Raw genomic sequence first — 18,864 nt, 5'->3', positions numbered from 1 at the left:
ATTCCTGCTCTAACCTCCCTGCTGGAACAACCCCTCAGGGCAGTGGTTCTCAACCTTCCTAATGCCAGGCCCCTTTAATACAGTTCCTGTGGGTCGGGGAAAGGTTGAGAGCTGTTGCCTTAGCATCTCCCCTCCCTCCCTCCCTCCCCTCCCCTCCCTCCCTTCCCTCCCTCCCTTCCCTCCCTCCCTTCCCGACCTTCCCTCCCTCCCCTCCCTCCCTCCTTACTTCCCCTCCCTTCCTCTCTTCCTCTCCTTCCCTCCCTTCCTTCCTTCCAAGTTGTTTCCCTCATTTCACTCCTGTGGCATCTGAGCTCAGGTATCTTTCGCTGACTCCCATTGCTTCCCAAATAAAAACCAACTCTCTAGCTTGGCATGCAAAACCAGTAGTCGTCCCTCCCTTGCTCACTTCCCACGAGTCCCCTGCACACACCCCAGCCTGTGGTCTCTTCTTCCCTCTGCATTTGCTCTGCCTCCTCTTTGGAGACTGTTCTTCCTCACCTTCAGGGCCAATTTACTCATCTTCAAGACTCATTTCAAAGAGTGGTGTCCTCTGATAACCCTTCCCCACATCCTAGCTTGGGTTATCTACTTCTCTGTGGTTCCACAGCTCTCAGCTCACACCAGTAGGGTAAATATTTAACACACAGTTAAATTATAGTATGTCATAATAACGTCCCTTCCTTTGCACGGTGTTCCACGTGTACAAAGACTACATTAATTCTTGTCTCTTAGGATTGTGTCTAGCTGTTAATTGTCACATAGTAAAGGTTTGAATGAAAAGGAAGTGTGACATTTGACCCTCAATTGAATGACTAGGAATGGTCAAATCTTGGTAGCAATGAACTCCTGTTCCTATTCAGAATTCATGCTTTCTTTTAACATCAGAAAGATTTTCTTGGTCAAAAATATGATTGACATTCCATGTGCCTAGATTTTGATCTTTATTCATGATACATCCACAACTTGTAATTATTTGTCTGGATAATTGGACTTTACCTTGGGGCTCTTAAGAGAAGAACTTAAAGGAATCAATGGTTTAGGAATTGCATTGTTACTCTTGAAAGTTGAATGGAAAATATTTTAAAAACTGGTTAGAGAATGTAATTGTTGGGAACATGGGGAAGATAATTACTTATTACACATACCGTAACCAGTGCAGATGGGAATTTTATGCAAAATAAAGCAGCTTATAATTTTTTTTACAATGTCTTTCATGTGCAGGTTTAGCAACCTTCAGGGTATGGGGCAAGGCCTTCCTCTTGGGTGAGTCTTTTAAAATTAATTGTGTAGCTGCACATTGATTGCTCCTGTAAGTGGGGGAAGAAGGATGAATATTTCCATTCAAATAAGCCCCATTGAGAATGCAACTGCTGATTGATTACCACAGGGAAGCCTCATCAGCAGAGGTAATGAGATGTTTAGCAAAGGAAAAAGGCAGAGTTAACATGGCCCTTTCCCTCCGCATCTTATTAGATTTTATACATTTTTCTGCCCAATCATGACTTTCCCCAACCATTTTTAGCACCCCATAGAGGGTTATGGAATAGAACCCTTGTGGACTATCAATAAGTAACCCATCCCTTTTTTTCTTAACATTCTGTTAGAGATTACTACTTAATAACGTCTCTATCCGTAACACAAAATCTAGCCTCCTGAACCTGGCCCAGGAAGCTTCAAGAATTTATTCTAATTCATTTTTCTAGCCTTCCCATTTGAGTATATTTTAGATGCAAGTAAAACCCCCCCAGAACACCTCAAAACTAATTGCTTTTCACAATAAGGAAAGTTTATCTTTTTTATAACGTACATTCAGAGGTGAATTTGGGGGCTTAATTGATTCATTGGTTCAGTGATATCATCACAGACCCAAGTTTTTACTGTCACTTCACTCTGCCACCCACTGTGTGCTGGTGTGTCCTTAGACGGGCTTTGCATTGGCAGAAGTCCCAAGTGTCACATCCAGGGAGGGCAACATGTATCTCTTTTAGGAGGGAGGACACTTTTCCCAGAAGCACCCTAGAGAATAGGTCTTTACATCTCATTGGCCAGAGTTGAGTCACATGTTCTCTCTTAAATCAATAACTGGCAAAATGAGGAAAAATGAGGTTACGATGGTAACCAGCTGGGTGTAACTGAGGTAGACAGTCAACTGCCAGGGCTACAGGGCTTTCTTCCTTCCTTCTATTCACTGCACCTGACTCCTTACCCCTAGACCTTTCTTACACTGTCCCTACAAAGCCTTGTGCCTGCCAACCAGCAAATCTGCTGTCTGCCTCTCCAGATTCTAGGCATCCCCCAAGTCCCCTTCGTTCTGTGGAACTTTTCTTGCCCACTCTCTGTTCTGCTCATTTGGCGCCTGTGCAGTCACATCTCTCCAGGTAGATTCTGGGGTCTTTCGGAGCATGTCTGTACCTCTCTGTACTCCGTGGAGCACTTTTCAGAGAATCACAAACCCTGACTTTATTTGTACAAACCTTTATCCCAAAATATTCTTAAGGCTAACATAACCCACAGAAGGAAGTGTTTGTACATCCTATTCCTAAGCCCCTTTGAGACTAGAGCTAATCCTTAAAATAGAGCCATAGTAACCCCTTTCCATTATTAGAATACTAAGAACCCCATATTAGTGGTTAAATAAAAAGTATGGCATCCCTCATTTATTAATATTCGCTCTCCATCTACTCCTATTGCTTATTATAAGGAATCACACACTCAATTTCTGCATAGTACATTTAGGTTTTCTCAGTTTCACTGGTTTTTAAAAATATTCTCAGACAAATATTTATATGTCAGAATTATTAGGGGAGCTTTTAAAAGATGTCCTTCTTCAAGCATCAATTAAAGATTCAGCTTCAGTTGGTCTGGGGTAACCCCCAGTGTGTTTTCATGAAAGTTGCTGGGGATTCTAGTGGGTAACCAGATTGAGAGCTGTGCTCTTGAATCCTCAGATGTAAAATCATCCTGCTGAGATTAACAGAATAATTTCAGACTGTTCAGGGTTCTCGTCTGGATTATTGGCATATTTTACTGTTTTCTCATCTATAGCACCTCTAATCGCTCAAGGTATGTACTGATTTCTTGAGTGTTTGAAGGCTAAGTATCTACTTCCCTGATTTCTTTTCCATATCTGGGTTATAAATTTATCCTCATTTCTCTTCTACTCCGCAGTACTCAGGGCAATGTTAAGGATATCATGGTGCTCAGTCGGTTCCCATCAGCGGGTTATTGCCCAGTCTCAAACATCACTTGACAGCTTCACACTTGCTGGACATTTTGTCCTGTATATTCTTAAACAACCTTCCTTTAGGCGGAAAAGCCAAGCTCGCCCTCAGAACCTTTTACCAAGCCACTTAAGATTTCACCATCTTTTATCTAGTCCTTTGTTTGAATCTTCGTACCTTTCAAAAATATTTTCTCTAACACACATCCACATAGGAAAAAAACTTAATTCTATTCAAGTTGGGGGGAGGCAGAAGGGTGTTGGTGTGCCCCCAACTTAATGGGCACAAGGTAGGGGTGTATGGCGCCAGAGGGACTCCACCTAACAAATTTGAGAATTGTGACCTGGTTGTCCATACTCTCACAATAACCTGAATTTTTTTTAAAAAGGGGGGGGAAAGAATATTTTATCTAGTGCATATTTCATCCTCTCCCTTTTTTTAATGATTTCTACTTTATTTCACTCTTCCAGCAACTCCTTAATTCCAGCTGTTTCGCAAAACTTCTAGCTAATTAGAAGCGTGTGTTTCTTTTAACTGTATACGTTTCTCATTTGTTTTTCTCAGGTCTTTTATTTCCTTTATTGGGGGGGGGGGTAAATGTTTATTAAACCAAGCTTTTAAATTGTATATCCACCTATAGTCTGTAAACAAATACAGTATACATGTAAGAAAAAGGCCAGCAGGTAAGAACTCATGGAAAAAACTAAAGTTCCTTTTGTATACCCACACCTCACCACAATACCCTCCTTAGGTCGGTGCCATGGGCTCATGATATAGTTAAAGAGTTAAATGAAAAGTTTAACTCTTTAAACTTCAGAAGTTTAGCTCAACTCCATCTCCTGGGGTGTGGATTTCAAGACAGTTATTTGTTCAAGGTATAGTGGGTGGATTAGAGCAAGGCAGCAGTGTAATTTTTATATTCACAGATTGGCTGAAATAGTACCAATTAAACTTCTAATCTAGGTGTCTCCTTCCGTATTACCATAATGAATAAGAAATGTGAATTAAAGTACTTGATGGACCAAAAAATGATTACAAAAAAGATAACTCACAGAATAGTAAGTATCTACAATTAGCAAAGCATAAACTTACAAAATTTACCTTTTTCCGTAATGTGCAGAATATTGTAAGTATGTTCAAAAGGTACATTCAGCAGACTTCAGAGTGGGAATTTTGAGGGCACTTGTTTATGGGAGAAACACTCAAGTACAAAACCCAGAGCAGGAAGCTAAACACAGATGAGAATATACAAAACACACAAAATCCTAATTTCTCACATCTCATTATCCTTCCTGATAGACACCACAATTAGCTTACAGCCCTTTATGTATCTTCAAAAGTAACTCTTGTTACCTGTGTACAAACTTTAAAAGATTTATCATGAGACAAGCAAAAATTGATTAACTTAATGGTGCCACCAAAACTGCTAAAACTTGTAGCATTTGTGCTTTCATGTATTTCGGGGGGGTGGGCTTTAAAATGTCCCCCAGAAATGTTTTAGACAGAGTATTTTTTTTTTTTTGTAGAGACAGAGTCTCACTGTACCGCCCTCGGTAGAGTGCCGTGGTGTCACATGGCTCACAGCAACCTCTAACTCTTGGGCTTACGTGATTATCTTGCCTCAGCCTCCCGAGCAGCTGGGACTACAGGCGCCCGCCACAACGCCCGGCTATTTTTTTGTTGCAGTTTGGCTGGGGCTGGGTTTGAACCTGCCACCCTCAGCACATGGGGCCGGCGCCCTACTCACTGAGCCACAGGCGCCGCCCTAGACAGAGTTTTTAAAATGCCCATGAAAATCTATTTTACAGGCTCGGCACCTGGGCTCAAGCAGCTAAGGCACTAGCCACATACACCTGAGCTGGTGGGTTCGAATCTATCCCAGGCCCGCCAAACAACAATGATGGCTGCAACCAAAAAATAGCCAGACGTTGTGGTCCCAGCTACTTGGGAGGCTGAGGCAAGAGAATCGCTTGAGTCCAGGAGTTGGAGGTTACTGTGAGCTGTGATGCCATGGCACTCTACCCAGGGTGACAGCTTGAGGCTCTGTCTCAAAAAAAAAAAAAAAAAAAAAAGAAAATCTATTCTATAATCATTTCAGGCACAGAAGAAAAAAATCCCAAACTGGGGTTGGGGAAAGGCCCACATTATACAAAGTAACTGGAATTTCACGAGTATATAAATTACATTCACATGGGTCCTTTAACACTTATCAACTGATGTGAAGGGAACTGTCTAATACACTTCTGAAAACATGTCGTTTAAAAGGTGCAGTAATTCCTATTCTCATTCTAGAATTAAAAACACTTCTTCCACGTAATGTGCATTTCAACGACATTATCTGCTTGGCTGTATGACGGCGTCATCCTAAAACTTCGCCAAAGATTCATGGCAGACCTGAACTGTAAAAGTTCAGAACTAAAGATACTCATCCTAATTTCTTGCAGGAGTGAACTCTACTTGAGTTGCCCTAAGGTCACCTCAGCCTACAACAGTGTTCTCCCAGAAACTTTGGCAAATTACTTTGCAAAAAAATGTCTATAATCTAACATCTCTGAACTTGCTGGGTTATGTAAACAGGTTCCACTGACATACTAACATACATACTATACTCAAATGTCCATGTTAATGCTGATTCAATTTCAACATCAGAAGAATGAGAAAAAATTCCCTCACACTCCTATGAATTACATCTAAGAAATGTAGCTGAGATAGTTTCAATTTTATTAGCTACCATAGTGGGGAAATTTCACAGACAGTTTTTAAAAAGGACACTTCATTTTGGTTCATAGCTACATCCACAGAATGAGAAATAAACAGACACTCACATTCATATGTGTGTTCAGTTGTTGGCTAGTACATCTTAGTCAGTGAACTGCATCTCACACTTCAAAAATGAACCTGTAAAAATTCATAGACATCCATGATGAGATGACAGTCAAGCAAACACTGTGTTGTAGGTCCCAGTTTCTACATGAATTTAAAAGATTGATCAGAAAGGCAGAATTTTCCCCAACACGTTGCATGATTCACTTTACATATGCTCTGGATGATGCTGGAGACAAGGCAACATCTCCTGAACGGGTTTGCCTTCATAGCAGATCTGATATATTGCAGTGAACAATGGAAACTTGTCCGTCAGTCCCTTCTGCTTGAGGATGCGGTACACTTCAACAGAAGTTGGAGGTCCTTGGAGCTTCTGCCCATTCAGCATCTCCTCCTCCAATTCTTCAAGGGTCTTCTCGGTTCTGACGAACGCCTCCGCCACCTTGCGGTTCCGCCCTCCGTAGCAGGTGGTGATCAGGTCAGCTACCCCACAGCTCTCTAGGAAGGTAGCTGTGGACACCTGGTCCTTGCAGAAGATCCTGGCGAAAGAAATCATTTCCATGAGTCCCAGGCGGATGACAGCAGCTTTGGTGTTATCTCCATAGCGGAGGCCGTCACAGAACCCAGCTCCCACAGCTACGATGTTCTTAAGAGCACCACAGAGTTCAACAGTGTCTGAATCATCAACCACAGTAATCCGAAAACTTGGAGTCTGCAGAAGTTCTTTAAAGAGAAGGCCGTTCTCTCTGACTTTGCTGCCAATGGTGGTCTCACAGAACTTGTCTGCGGCCACCTCCCGGGCATGGTTGGCTCCCATCAGCACGCTGATGTCGATGCCTATCTTCTCCCGGATGATGTCAGAAATGAGCTTCAGCCCCTCAGGACCCTCGTCTATACCCTTGATGAGGGTGATCCCCAGCACTTCCTTTGGCACTCTCCCGGAGATCTCATCACAGACTCTGCGGATGAACTGGTGTGGAGTGACAAACACCAGCAGGCCTGCATCCTGCACGGCCTCGCTGAGGCTTGGGATGGCAACTACATTTTCTGGCAACTTATGTCCAGGAAGATATTTTACATTTTCATGGTCGTTATTTATGATGTCCGTCAGTTTTCTCCCATTAACCATTTCTTCAAAGACCCACATCTTGACTGTAGGGGCAAACTTCTGAAGTGTCTTGACATTATTGCCAATTATTTTTGCAATAACCGAACCCCAGTTCCCTGAGCCCACGATGCACACTTTCAGGGGTGCTATTGCCATGGCCAAGCTGAATGCAGCAACCTGGGCTGTGCTTCCCCGGCTAGCTGCTGCTTTTATTTCCTTTATACACCATCAAATATTTTCATTATCTGTATGCAATAATGTGAAAGCTTTTATTCAAGCATTTTTTGAATGTCATTTCTCCCCCAGGTTTTCATCATCTGTGGCAATACTTTGTTTAGAAGCTGGAGGGTAGGGTGGTACTTACATAGTTTGATTGTGACTAGTGATGACTGGTGTCTGACGTCATAATGTTTCTTGAAGCGGACATTCTTAAGTCTTAGCATGTATCAGAGTTACTAGGGGTACTTATTCAAACATAGATTGCTGGGCCCTTGCCTCAGTGATTTCTGATTTACAATGTCTGGGGCATGGCTTGAGAATTTGTGTTTCAATTAAGTTCCCTGATGATGATAATGCTTTATCTGGGGACTATATTTTGTGAACCACTTTCCTATGGGACCAAGAGGCAACCTGAGAATGAGATTTTTTTTTTTCAGGTAAAATATTTAAATATTTAGAATTTTTCTAAATAAGTGCTTTTTAGATACTTTTCTACTAGTGGGTAGTCAAGAGTATTTCATGTGGGAAATTGCCTGTCAAGCATAAGGAGAGTTGATATTTTTCTATTTATTTGATTATTTACAGAGTCAGTATGTCGCCCTTGGTAGAGTGCTGTGGCATCACAGCTCACAGCAACCTCAAAATCTCTGGGCTTAAGCAATTCTCTTGCCTCAGCCTCCCAAGTAGCTGGGACTACAGGTGCCTGCCACAATGCCCAGCTGTTTTTTTGGTTGCAGTTGTCATTGTTCTTTAGCAGGCCTGGGCCGGACTCGAACCCGCCAGCCTTGGTGTGTGTGGCTGGCACCCTACTCACTGAGCTATGGGCACTGAGTCGAGAGTTGATATTTTTCATAAATCATGAAAGCAGCTCTTGGGGTTGATGAATTCCGTAGTTTAGGGTTATCATCACAGCCTCCTGTTATGTCATTCCTCTCTGCCATCCATCATGTGCTTGTGTGTCCTCAGACTGGCTCTGCATGGTGGTAGAATGACTACAGAAGTGCCAAGTGTCACATACGGGTATATTTTGTACAACATCCTAGCGTCTGTACTGTCGTTACCATGATACTACATAATTATGTAGGGAAACAGACACTGAAGACTCAGAAGTTGTTACCAAAGATAATCATTAAGATATGTGAGCAGACCTCTCATTGAGCTGTGTCTTAGTCCATTTTCTGCTGCTTGTAAGTGGGTAATTTATACAGAAAAATTTATTTCTTATAGTTACAGCGGATGACAAGTCCAAAGTCAAGTCCAAAGCTATATCTGCTAAGAGCTTTCTTGCTAGTGGAGACTCTGCAGAGCCTAATGCTCAGTTGGTAGCTCAGGGCTCTCTTCCTCTTAGAAAGCCACCAGTTCTCCTTCCGTTATAGTCCATTAATCCATTAACTTGTTGGTCTGTGAGTGGATTAATTCATTCATGAGAGCAGAGTCCTCATGGTACGGTCACCTAATGGCCTCACCTCTCTACCTTAGAGCTTAAGTTTCGACTTGAGTTTTTTAGGGGACATTTAGACCGTAGTAATGGGCGAGTTGATTTAGCTATGTGCTCTCCATATTTAATGGTAGATTAAGACATGGCTCGTTCAAGAAGTATACTGGCGTGGTTATTTTCTGCCTACTCCATAATTGTTTGAGGCTTTTTATCAACTTCTTAAACCTCTTAATACATTGAATCATAGAATCCTCCAGTTCCAAGAATTTTATTGGCAGACCAGGAATATGAAGAGATATGTAAGTCTCCTATCACTGCCTGAAAATGAAACTAGGATGATAAACCCACCATCTGTGTCAGAGACTAGTTACAAACAAGACTCAACTAGATAGAAATAGGAAGTTCACTAAATTGGGCTCCGTTCCTGCTGTGTTTCCACCCGTGGTGCCGATGAACCCCCCGGGGCTGAAGTCTCACTTGAAACGCATTAGCAATTCCTAATGTACAAATGTACAATTCTTCTTGTACTTTCCTGAGGTTTTGCTCTCTTGGCACCGTCTTGCTTTTCAAGAAGATAAATGTCACCTGTTCTCTTCTGCTGTGTTGGGGATATTCTGTTTTGGTTCAAGATAAGCATATAAACAGAGTCTCCGGCAAATCCCTGTTTCCTGGCTGTTGGGGCTCAGTGTTAGCCCCAGCTCTGTAAAGTATCCCAGTGTGTCTTGTCAAAATTATAGGCAGAATGTTTCGCAAAGAACACAATGGCTCTTTACATTCTTACATCCCAAATTCTGGGCAAACTGATTTGTCCTTTCTTTTGAGATAGATTGACTTTGTTGTTAAATTTGATACCTTGTTGAATTTGATACCTGCCATTGAAGAACTTGGTTCCTTATAACTCTCTTCTGCAGATTCCGCTGGTCCTCAGTTAATGTATTGAAATTTTCTCTTCTGACTCCTTTACAGAGTGATTCGTCTCTCTGCCATTCAATATAACTGTGTTATTGCCAGAAACAGACAAAAAGGGGCATCAACAATGTCTACAACTTAGGGGCAGCTTATTGCTTTTAACCTAAGGCTAAGTACGTGATTTGACTACATTTATTTTATGCCTTTTAATACATTCACCTGAACAAAGCTAATGATTTAGGCACTTCATAAAATGCATAGTACATTAAAAAAACTACATCTTAATGTAAGTTCCACATTTCTACAGGAATCCCATAAAAACACTCCTAAGACACACTTCTGCAAATCTGATGCTAAACACTTTGTTTCACCAGGCTTCAACAGGTCTCTTCAAAGGTGTCATTTTGCTGTAGCTGGGATTACATTTCACTTAAATATACACCTTCCCTTTAATTTTTTCCTTCTTATCATTGGCAGTAATAAGTGTGCCTAGAGCCTACTTTTTTGGTACATGTAGATTTGATCGTGAATGATTTACCTAACAGTGTCACACCTTCTGTCTTTAGTGTGTGTCTCAGACCCCAGGTAAGGTCTCTGTAATAATCAATTCAGGCTGTCATAACAAAATGCCATAGACTGGGTAATTTATAAACAGTGTAAATGTAGTGCTCACAGTTCTGCAGGCTAGGAAGTCCAAGATCAAAATGCTGGTGGATTTGGTGTCTAGTGAGGTCTGTTCTGTGTCCTCACATGACAGAAGGGCAAAAGGACTCACACACTTCCTCAGCTGCTTCCATAAGGGCACTGATTCTATTCATGAGGGCTCCACCCTCATGACCTAGTCACCTTCCAGAGAATCCACTTGTAATACCTTCCCCTTGAGGGTTAGGCTTCAACATATGAATGGAGGAGTCCCAAACAGACCATAGCCATTTCCCAGATCAGCTGGGAAATACTCTAACATGTTTTCAGCTTCATGTTAGAGTATCTCCATATCTGATTTAAGAAACCAAAGGCTCTCATCCCCAATCCTGTGCTTTGTAAAATTAAAGATTCTTGGCTGCTTAGTCTCATCCCAAGTGCTCAGGCAGGGCTAGTCCCTCTGCATGGAAACTCCTTTTTGAGGCACATGTCAGCATTTTTAAAATACCTGCCTATTCAGCAAAATTTAAAAAGGGAGTACTAAATTTTGATGTCAGTTTTTTAATACATGTGGCCAAAAGCCATGTTGATAGCCCAAACCAATTGCATGCCCAAAGAGTGTAATCCCATTTGGGGGAAAGCCCTGTGATGGTGAGAAATTCAGCTGTAAGAAACCAGTTTCCCCATGGTTCCCCATGGAAATGATAATGAATGCAATTAGATGTGTAGAGTATGTTTAAAGGCAATCTGGGATGTGTGTGGATCCTCTATCTTTATCAGATAAACAAATGAAAGTCTTTTACCTAATTATTTCCGAAGTTAGAATCCTCCTTTTCAGATGTTTGCTTAGGTCATTGGAAGTAAAGTACAATGTCCCTCTTGGAATACTTCCTTTTCTCAGTATCCTTTCCAAGAGATGGCTTTATTTTGTGCAACGGCTAATCAGATCATCTCTGTTACCATCTCCAGCACAGAAAGGAGCTGCTCTAAAGTTCAGGGTGTTGTATTAATCATTGGGATTCCAAAGAATTTTAAGGCATGTGTCTTAAACTTAAGGAACTCAGAACAGAAGCATCCTGAAATCCTAACTGCATGGAAGCTCAGCCTGTGCCCTTGATTGATGGAGGAAAGAGTCCATAAGAAAGGCTTTCTCTGCCTGTCTTACGTCTTACATTCTTGCCATTTCTTTTTTTTCTTTTGAGACAAGAGTCTCACTTTGTTGCCCTCAGTGGAGTGCTGTGGCATCACAGCTCTCAGCAACTTCAAACTCTTGAGCTTAAGCGATTCTCTTGCCTCAGCCTCCCGAGTAGCTGGGACTACAGATGCCCGCCACAACGCCCGGCTATTTTTTTGTTGCGGTTGGCTGGGGGCTGGGTTTGAACCTGCCACCCTCGATATATAGGGCCGGCACCCTACTCACTGAGCCATAGGTGTCGCCCAATGGTATTTTATTTTATTTTATTTTTGAGACAGAGTCTTTGTCACCCTGGATAGAGTGCTGTGGTGTCATAGCTCAGGGCAACCTCAAACTCTTGGGCTCAAGCAATCCTCTTATCCCAGCCTCCCAAGTAGCTGAGAGGCTACAGGTGCCTGCCGTAACGTCTGGCTACTTTTTTTTAGAGATGAGTTCTTGATCTTGCTCAGGCTGGTCTCAAACTCATGAGCTCAAGCAATTCACCTGACTCGACCTCCCAGAGTGCTGGAATTAAATGGTTTTTAATAAATTCACATAATTGTGCAAGCTTCACCACAAATAATATTAGAATATTTTCATCATTCTCCAAAGAATACCCATATCTGGCATTCATAAGCCCATTTCTTCCCAGCCTCCCACCCCAAGCCCTAGGCAACCATTAATTTGCTTTCTGTCTCTGTGAGTATACTTTCTTTTTATTGGGATTAGGATACTCAAGTTCTGGAAGTTTGAACTCGGATGAATTGTGGGCTTGGGTTTTCTCTCTCTCTTTTTTTTTATTGCCCTCAGTAGAGTGCTATGGTGTCACAGCTCACAGCAACCTCCAGCTCCTGGGCTTAGGCAAGTCTGTTGCCTCAGCCTCCTGAGTAGCTGGGACTATAGGCACCCGCCATAACACCCGGCTGTTTTTTGTTGCAGTTTGGCCGGGGCCAGGTTTGAACCTGCCACCCGTGGTATATGGGGCTGGCACCCTACTCACTGAGCCACAGGCACTGCCCTGGGATTGGATTTTTCAATGGGTTAAACCAGCAGCTGGTTTAATACAGCAGCTACTAGATTTTTTACTAAACTAATACAGCAGCTGCTAGATTTTTTACCTCTTTACCTGGTTGTATTCTCTGACTTTTTTTCCCAAAATTAAGCAAGTGTCCTTTATTGATTAGCCAGGCCAATAGTGGGCTCATGCCTCAAAGTCTCTCGTCCCCCAGAAGCAGGGTGGAAACTTTTTATAAGGTGCTTTCGGTAGGGGAGGGGAAGTCCTTAATGCAAGCTGAATTTGACAAGAGTAAACACCTGCAAAATTAGATCTGTGGGGTAAGGGAAGTGCTTATAAGGGGAGAGCTGTGGTTTCACAGGTTTTTGCTAAACTCTGCAGCTGTCAGATGAGCTTCCGATTGTTGAAAGCCCTTAGCAAAATGGACTATGAACTGTGCCATAATAGTGTGAAAGGCCCTAGAATAAATGGGTCTGTAGAATACCACACAATAAGCGACCCTACTGGTGTGGTGGAAAGGCACAGCCTTTCTCTCTGAGGATCACACACAAAGAGCCATTTCCTCATGTCCCCTAACCGTAAAGGAGAGACATTATTTTTACAGCAGCTTCTGTAAATTGTTTTAGCCTTGAGCAGACTGAATGAGAGTGGGGCTTGGTTGGCGGGCCTGGTTTTGAACAAGTATTTGATTTGCTAATCTCAGTAGTTCTTTAAACTTACCTTTGTAAATTTCCTATAAAAAAATCAGTTCTTGGTTTTTGGATATACTCAGCCACCAGAGTCAAGAGATGGTTTACATTTCTATGAATTGGCAACTATAGGATTCTCCATCTTTGAGTGGGAGAAAAATTCAAGCTAGACAAGAACTTTTGTGGCAGGTAATTATTATTTTAAACTTATTTACATTTCTAGAGGCAAATTATGTTCTTCACAGGAAATAGGTTCCTGTCACCTTTTATTTTCTCCCATCTAGTGAGCTTCTGCTATAGATGGAAGAAAGTTAGTACTTCCTTTTGGTATTTTGAGAGTTTTATTTTTGTGCCTGCCCTTGGCAGCCTTTCCTCTCTGTAAAGCCGGTGTTGAAGTGAGGGCGAGGGTAAGTATCCCTTTCTCTGTGTTCTAGAAGATTTTCTAAAATGCATATTTACTATGGAGTAAATATCTTTTTTCTTCTACTTTGTAGCTCCATAATATGTTAGGAACCTTTCTGTAAACAAATAAAATGGCCTATTTGGAATCATAAAAAATAGGATAGGTTATTTCAAAAAGTCTGGATAGATCAGAATCTGGAAATTTAAAACCAAGGATCTTATGTTTTGAACCAAAGATCTGTTGTGGGTGCAGAGCGACACTCCTCTCCCTCCATCTTCCTTTGAAGTCTCATGCAAATTTTTTGGGGGGATGGGGGCAGTGTGTGCTAGCATTTTCCTGTAAGAAAGTTCATAACTTCCATAAACTATTGAAAACCACTGCCTTCGCATATCTTTTTGATTATTAACTTTCACTGTGTTTGTTGTAAGATCTGTTCTTTCCCATTTCAAAACAACTTTCAATACTATTTAACTCCTTAAATGTTTCTTTTGCAAAATAAGATAACTTTTTGCAATTCCTTTTTTAGTTTTTTTATTGTCCACCAAAAATTTTGGTCCATACTCTAGGGGCTGTCTTCCATGAGGATTTGGTTTAAAAGTTTTTAATATAAATGAACTGGACTTGATTTTGATTGATTTTGCATATACAAGAAGATGTATTCTAGTGCAATGTGTGAGGTGCCATTATATAGGACATGCATCTTTCTTCCTGATGCAGTGATTGCCTTGGTTATTCTCTGTGCAATAGAAAGCCAGTAATGTGGTAAAGCTCATGTTTTAACCTCTGTAACAAGAGTACAGCAGTAGAGTAGATCTTGGCCCTGTAGGTCTGGGAACTAAGCTGTATTGTCATCTGGGAAAGCACTTAAACAAAGCACAGATTTTTAAATTGCTGTGGGCACTAAGGTTTCAATCAAGATAAATACCCTTGATTTCTGTGTGTGTTTGCGCTGTTCTTTTGAGAATAAGCATTAAATTACCATTAACCTGGGCAAAAGGGAATTGAGTTTTACTCCGAAATGTTTAGGAGTTCAAGAATTATGCTGTAGGTGAGTAATCAGTGAAGTAAGAGAAGTCATGCTTTTAAGAAATTAAATCCCTAATGTTGAAAATACACACAAGCACACACACACAGGTCTATACAACAAAAACAAGGTGAAGGGTTAAAAAATTATTTCATGATTTAGCCACAAATTAAAAAGTCTATTTCAACAAACATTTACTGAATATTTACCCTATGTGGCGCATTAGACCATGGGCAGAAATAAGAGGAGGTCTAAGGCATGATGGACCCATGGAGCTGACAGTTCCGAGCTGAACAGACATCTATTAAAGTTGTACTTCACCTTCCCTTCCTCCCAGTTTTCCAAGTTTGTTTAGGAGACCTGTTTTGACACTTAATACAGACCTTTGGAAAATACGTCTATCAGCAGGCGCCAGAAAGAGACAGAAAAAAATGTTTAAAAGTTAAATGGTAGTAAAAATGTTGATTGTATTTTTCCATCAGAGGTTAAGCTGTCCTGGCTGGCTGAGCTTGCTAAAGAGTACAAGATTCGTCTCATTATGTTTTCTCTGTCCTTCTCTCACTTAGTAATTTTCTTTTGAAATTTTTAGAAATTGATTAGACTTTTTATTATTACTTTTATTTATGTAGTTTTTAGAGAGAAGATCTTGCTCTGTCACTCAAGCTAGAGTATAGTGATGTATTTGGGCTCAAGTGATTGTCCTTCCTCAGATAATTTTTTAAATTTTTTGTAGAAATGGGATCTCACTCTGTTGTCCAGGCTGGCCTCAAACTCTTGGGCTGAAGCAATTCTCCCACCTCACCCTCCCAAAGTGTCAGGATTACTGGCATGAGCCATTTCTACTTTTCTACACAGGCCCATTTCTACTGTTTTGAGACAGAGTCTCATTTTTTTGCCCCTGGTAGAGGACTGTGGTGTGACAGCTCATAGCAACCTCAAACTCACGGGCTCAAGCGATCCTCTTGCCTCAGCCTCCTGAGTAGCTGGGACTACAGACAGGTGCCCTCCACAATGCTGGCCTAGGTTTTGGTAGAGACAGGGTCTCACTTCTCTTTCTCAGGCTGATCTGAAACTGCTGAGCTCAAGCAAACCACTGGCCTCGGCCCCCCAGAGTGCTAGGATTACAGGCCACTGCGCCTGGCCTCATAGATGTTACTTTTGATAGTTTACTTATTTGATTGTTTTCTGTTCTCATTAATATTCCAATTATTGTGTCTACACAGCTAAGCTCTGGGTAAGATATGTAATTATTACATAGTGATGTACTATAGTATTTCTTGGCATTATAAATAAGTATGCTATATTATTATTATTATTATATTTACAAAATATTGAGAAGTAATTAATAAAATATAAGTTTACGAAGACACCGTTACTTTATCTCTCTTTTGGTTCCTTTTTCAGCCTTTCCATGAGATTTAATCCATCATAGATAGGATTTATTTTTAGCTTTAGTCCGGTTCCAAACTACCGAAAACGGCAAAAAACAAGTATTTTTTCTTAGTGTTCATATTCTTTCATTTTACAAATATAAATTTAATCCTCCTTTTTTTCACAAAACTCACTCTAGTTTGTCTTAAGGAGAAGACTCTTACCAACATTGTGAGAGACCTCAGTGTCAAATGAGGAGCAGCGTTATTTGGAATGGTAGGGAGAAGAGTTCTTGCCTCTTTTCTCATCCATGCGCCAAGCTATTTTTTCCTTGTTGATTCAGAACAACAAATACTGAGCAACCTCAGTTCTTCTTCTGACTCACATTTATATATAGCAGAGATATGAAATTGAGATCTCCCAATACAAGATGTTTGGCGGGTAGTTGTAGAAAAGTGTTTTTTATAGAGATGCTTTTAAAGTCCAAGGAAATCGGGTTGAAAATGAAAAGATCTGGGTGATTCAATACATTGCAACACTCATAAGTACCTCACGCATAGATGCTCTCTAGATTAGAGACCACCATTTCTAGGTGTTCTTTTCCTTTAAGCTGTATTAACTATGTGGTAGTAAGTTTCTTGTTTCTTTTTTTTTTAATAGCATCATCTCAGTATTTTTAGAAAATAAGCAGTTTTTATAAGATTTGCCTTCTTTGGGTGATTAAGTGAGAACATAAACAGAAATAGAAATGTACCAATTCCTTTTCTATTTTTTTCTTTTTTTTCTTTTTTTTGAGACAGAGTCTCACTATGTCACCCTCAGTAGAGTGCTGTGGCATCACAGCTCACAGCAACCTCCAACTCTTGGGCTTAAGTGAGTCACTTTCCTCAGCCTCCCACGTAGCTGAGACTATGGGCACCCACCACAATTCCCAGCTATTTTTTGTTGCAATTGTCATCGTTTAGCTGACCCAGGCCAGGTTCCAACCTGCCAGCCTGGGTGTATGTGACAGGCGCCCTACTCACTGAGCTACGGGCTCTGCCCCAATTCCTTTTCTTATGGAATTTATCCACTCATTCAAAAAATAATTTTTAATTAGTTCAATTAAAAGTCATTTTGAATATTGGGTATCCTAGGCTTTTGAGTACCGTACTCAAAACTGAGTACCTAGTTTTTAGATACTTAGAAAACTAAGGTGACATAATCATTGCACTTGCAAAGCTTAAAGCCCAGTGGGAAAGAGGAAAAGCAATATGATAGGAACAAAAGCCACAGTTGTCACCGTGTCACATGCCGGTGGAAGCTCGCTTCACTATACTTCAGTTTCCTTATCTTTTATGGGGAAAAGTATTTCTGAAGCTGTTTTGGAGCTTAGCTAAGGTAACGCATGTGATAACACTAAGATTGTAAAGCTATGGATATATCTGTTAATAGCCAAGTTTGGTTTAAATAGAAGCTGGGAGAATTTTTATCCTGAAACTCTATAGGTAATTCGGGAATGAGAATCTGGTTAAATTGAGGGAAATGGTGCACCTCAATGTCAAGTCCAGTCCCTATGAGAATGGTGGAGATAGTATTCTTTTTCTTTTTTTTTCCCTGGCTGGGCCGGGTTTGAACCCGCCACCTCCAGTATATGGGGCCAGTGCCCTACTCCTTTGAGCCACAGGCGCTGCCCTTGGAGATTGTATTCTTAAGAGGCTCTCCTTCCAGCTATCATTTCTTTGGTGTTTATACTAAGTGATGTTGACACTGAGAACGGGACATCTCACATCATTATCAGCATTTTCTTGGTACCCACAGTGTGTTTTTACTCTGTTTCCTTAATAAGAATGCATTGAGCCTCATGGCATAGGAATGCCATGTTTTATAAGATGCCTGTTTTATAGTTGGGTCCTTATAGTATTTCTATTTGTTCTTCACCCTTCGTTTTTTTCCATTAATTCTTTAAAGATAGGGAAATTATATGTCCTAATTTTCCTGGGACAGTTCTAATTCATATGTGTTGTCCCTGCATCCTATCTATTCAGCATTTTAACGCTCTGAAAGGTATCCTAATTTTGACCTTAAGTAACGTGGTCACCCTGGTCATGGCAGAGAAGAGAATTCAATGAGGAGTCAGCCAATTCATGGAATTGTGAAGATCTGTGATAACTGACCTCAGCCACTGAGCGTGACTTACAGAGTGCAGATTTCGTCTGGTAATATCCTAGACGGCAACTTACAGGTTTAAGTCAGTAGTATCTGGTTATAGCTATGCACCACAGCAGGTTTCCTGAGGGCTGTGAAGACTAAAGCATGTGCTTGTTCACTCTGGCACAGAGCAGTGGCTTTGACACTTCACCAGTTTTCACTACAGTGTGGCTTGTTGGAGCTTGAAGATGGACATTCCTTCTTAAAGGCCCATCAGAGTTTTCATTCAGTGTGAGCATATGCATTAAGTTGGTATTGATCTGGTTTTGACCATCATTCACCCATGGCAGCCGAGTAGAGGGGTTGTAACACCTGTCTATCACTGCCTTCCCACCTGTGCAGTGCCCTTGGTGTGCCCACGGGGATAGTGGTAGGATGCAACTTAGAGGGGCAAACCCGCCTTGCAGCATCTCTGCCTTGCTCCCCCCACTTAGAACAAATGAGAAGGTAGGATTGAGAGGTCCGAAAGCTTAAAGAGAAAATTCTGCAGTCCTTTGTTTTTCATAGCAAAGAAGGTGCCACCTTGTGTGACTGCTTACAGTCCCCAGGATAGTAGAATAAAATTGTCCCTTCCAGCTGGCATGAATATGAAGTGTGTGTCATGCTTGAGCTCATATTTTACTATTTTATCGTCTATA

The 18,864-nt window shown here is 41.2% G+C and overlaps 2 protein-coding genes across 6 annotated transcripts in view; one reads left to right on the top strand and one right to left on the bottom strand.

Moving 5' to 3' along the window:
* KANK1 (KN motif and ankyrin repeat domains 1) overlaps positions 1-18,864 on the top strand; it is a 217,061-nt gene that overhangs the window by 117,867 nt on the left and 80,330 nt on the right. Inside the window, exon 1 of one of the 5 annotated variants that reach the window (XM_053574293.1) lies at positions 13,616-13,645. The exons of the other annotated variants lie outside the window; for them this stretch is intronic. The gene's annotated coding sequence lies outside the window, so the exon portion shown is untranslated. Of the gene's footprint in view, positions 1-13,615; positions 13,646-18,864 lie in introns of those variants that run through there. 5 annotated transcript variants of the gene reach the window in all.
* Positions 6,053-7,308, bottom strand: LOC128573865 (glycerol-3-phosphate dehydrogenase 1-like protein). Its single transcript, XM_053574368.1, has one exon. It carries the CDS (start codon positions 7,306-7,308, stop codon positions 6,253-6,255), a length of 1,056 nt encoding a protein of 351 aa, XP_053430343.1. The 3' UTR covers positions 6,053-6,252.

The sequence above is a fragment of the Nycticebus coucang genome, chromosome 2, assembly GCF_027406575.1.
Source record: "Nycticebus coucang isolate mNycCou1 chromosome 2, mNycCou1.pri, whole genome shotgun sequence".
Taxonomy (NCBI): Eukaryota; Metazoa; Chordata; class Mammalia; order Primates; family Lorisidae; genus Nycticebus; species Nycticebus coucang.
This window is presented reverse-complemented; position numbering and strand designations above follow the sequence as displayed.

What these genes read in the sequence shown, in the direction of transcription:
- LOC128573865 (XM_053574368.1), bottom strand. Translation starts at nt 7,308, where the DNA reads ATGGCAATAGCACCCCTGAAAGTGTGCATCGTGGGCTCAGGGAACTGG.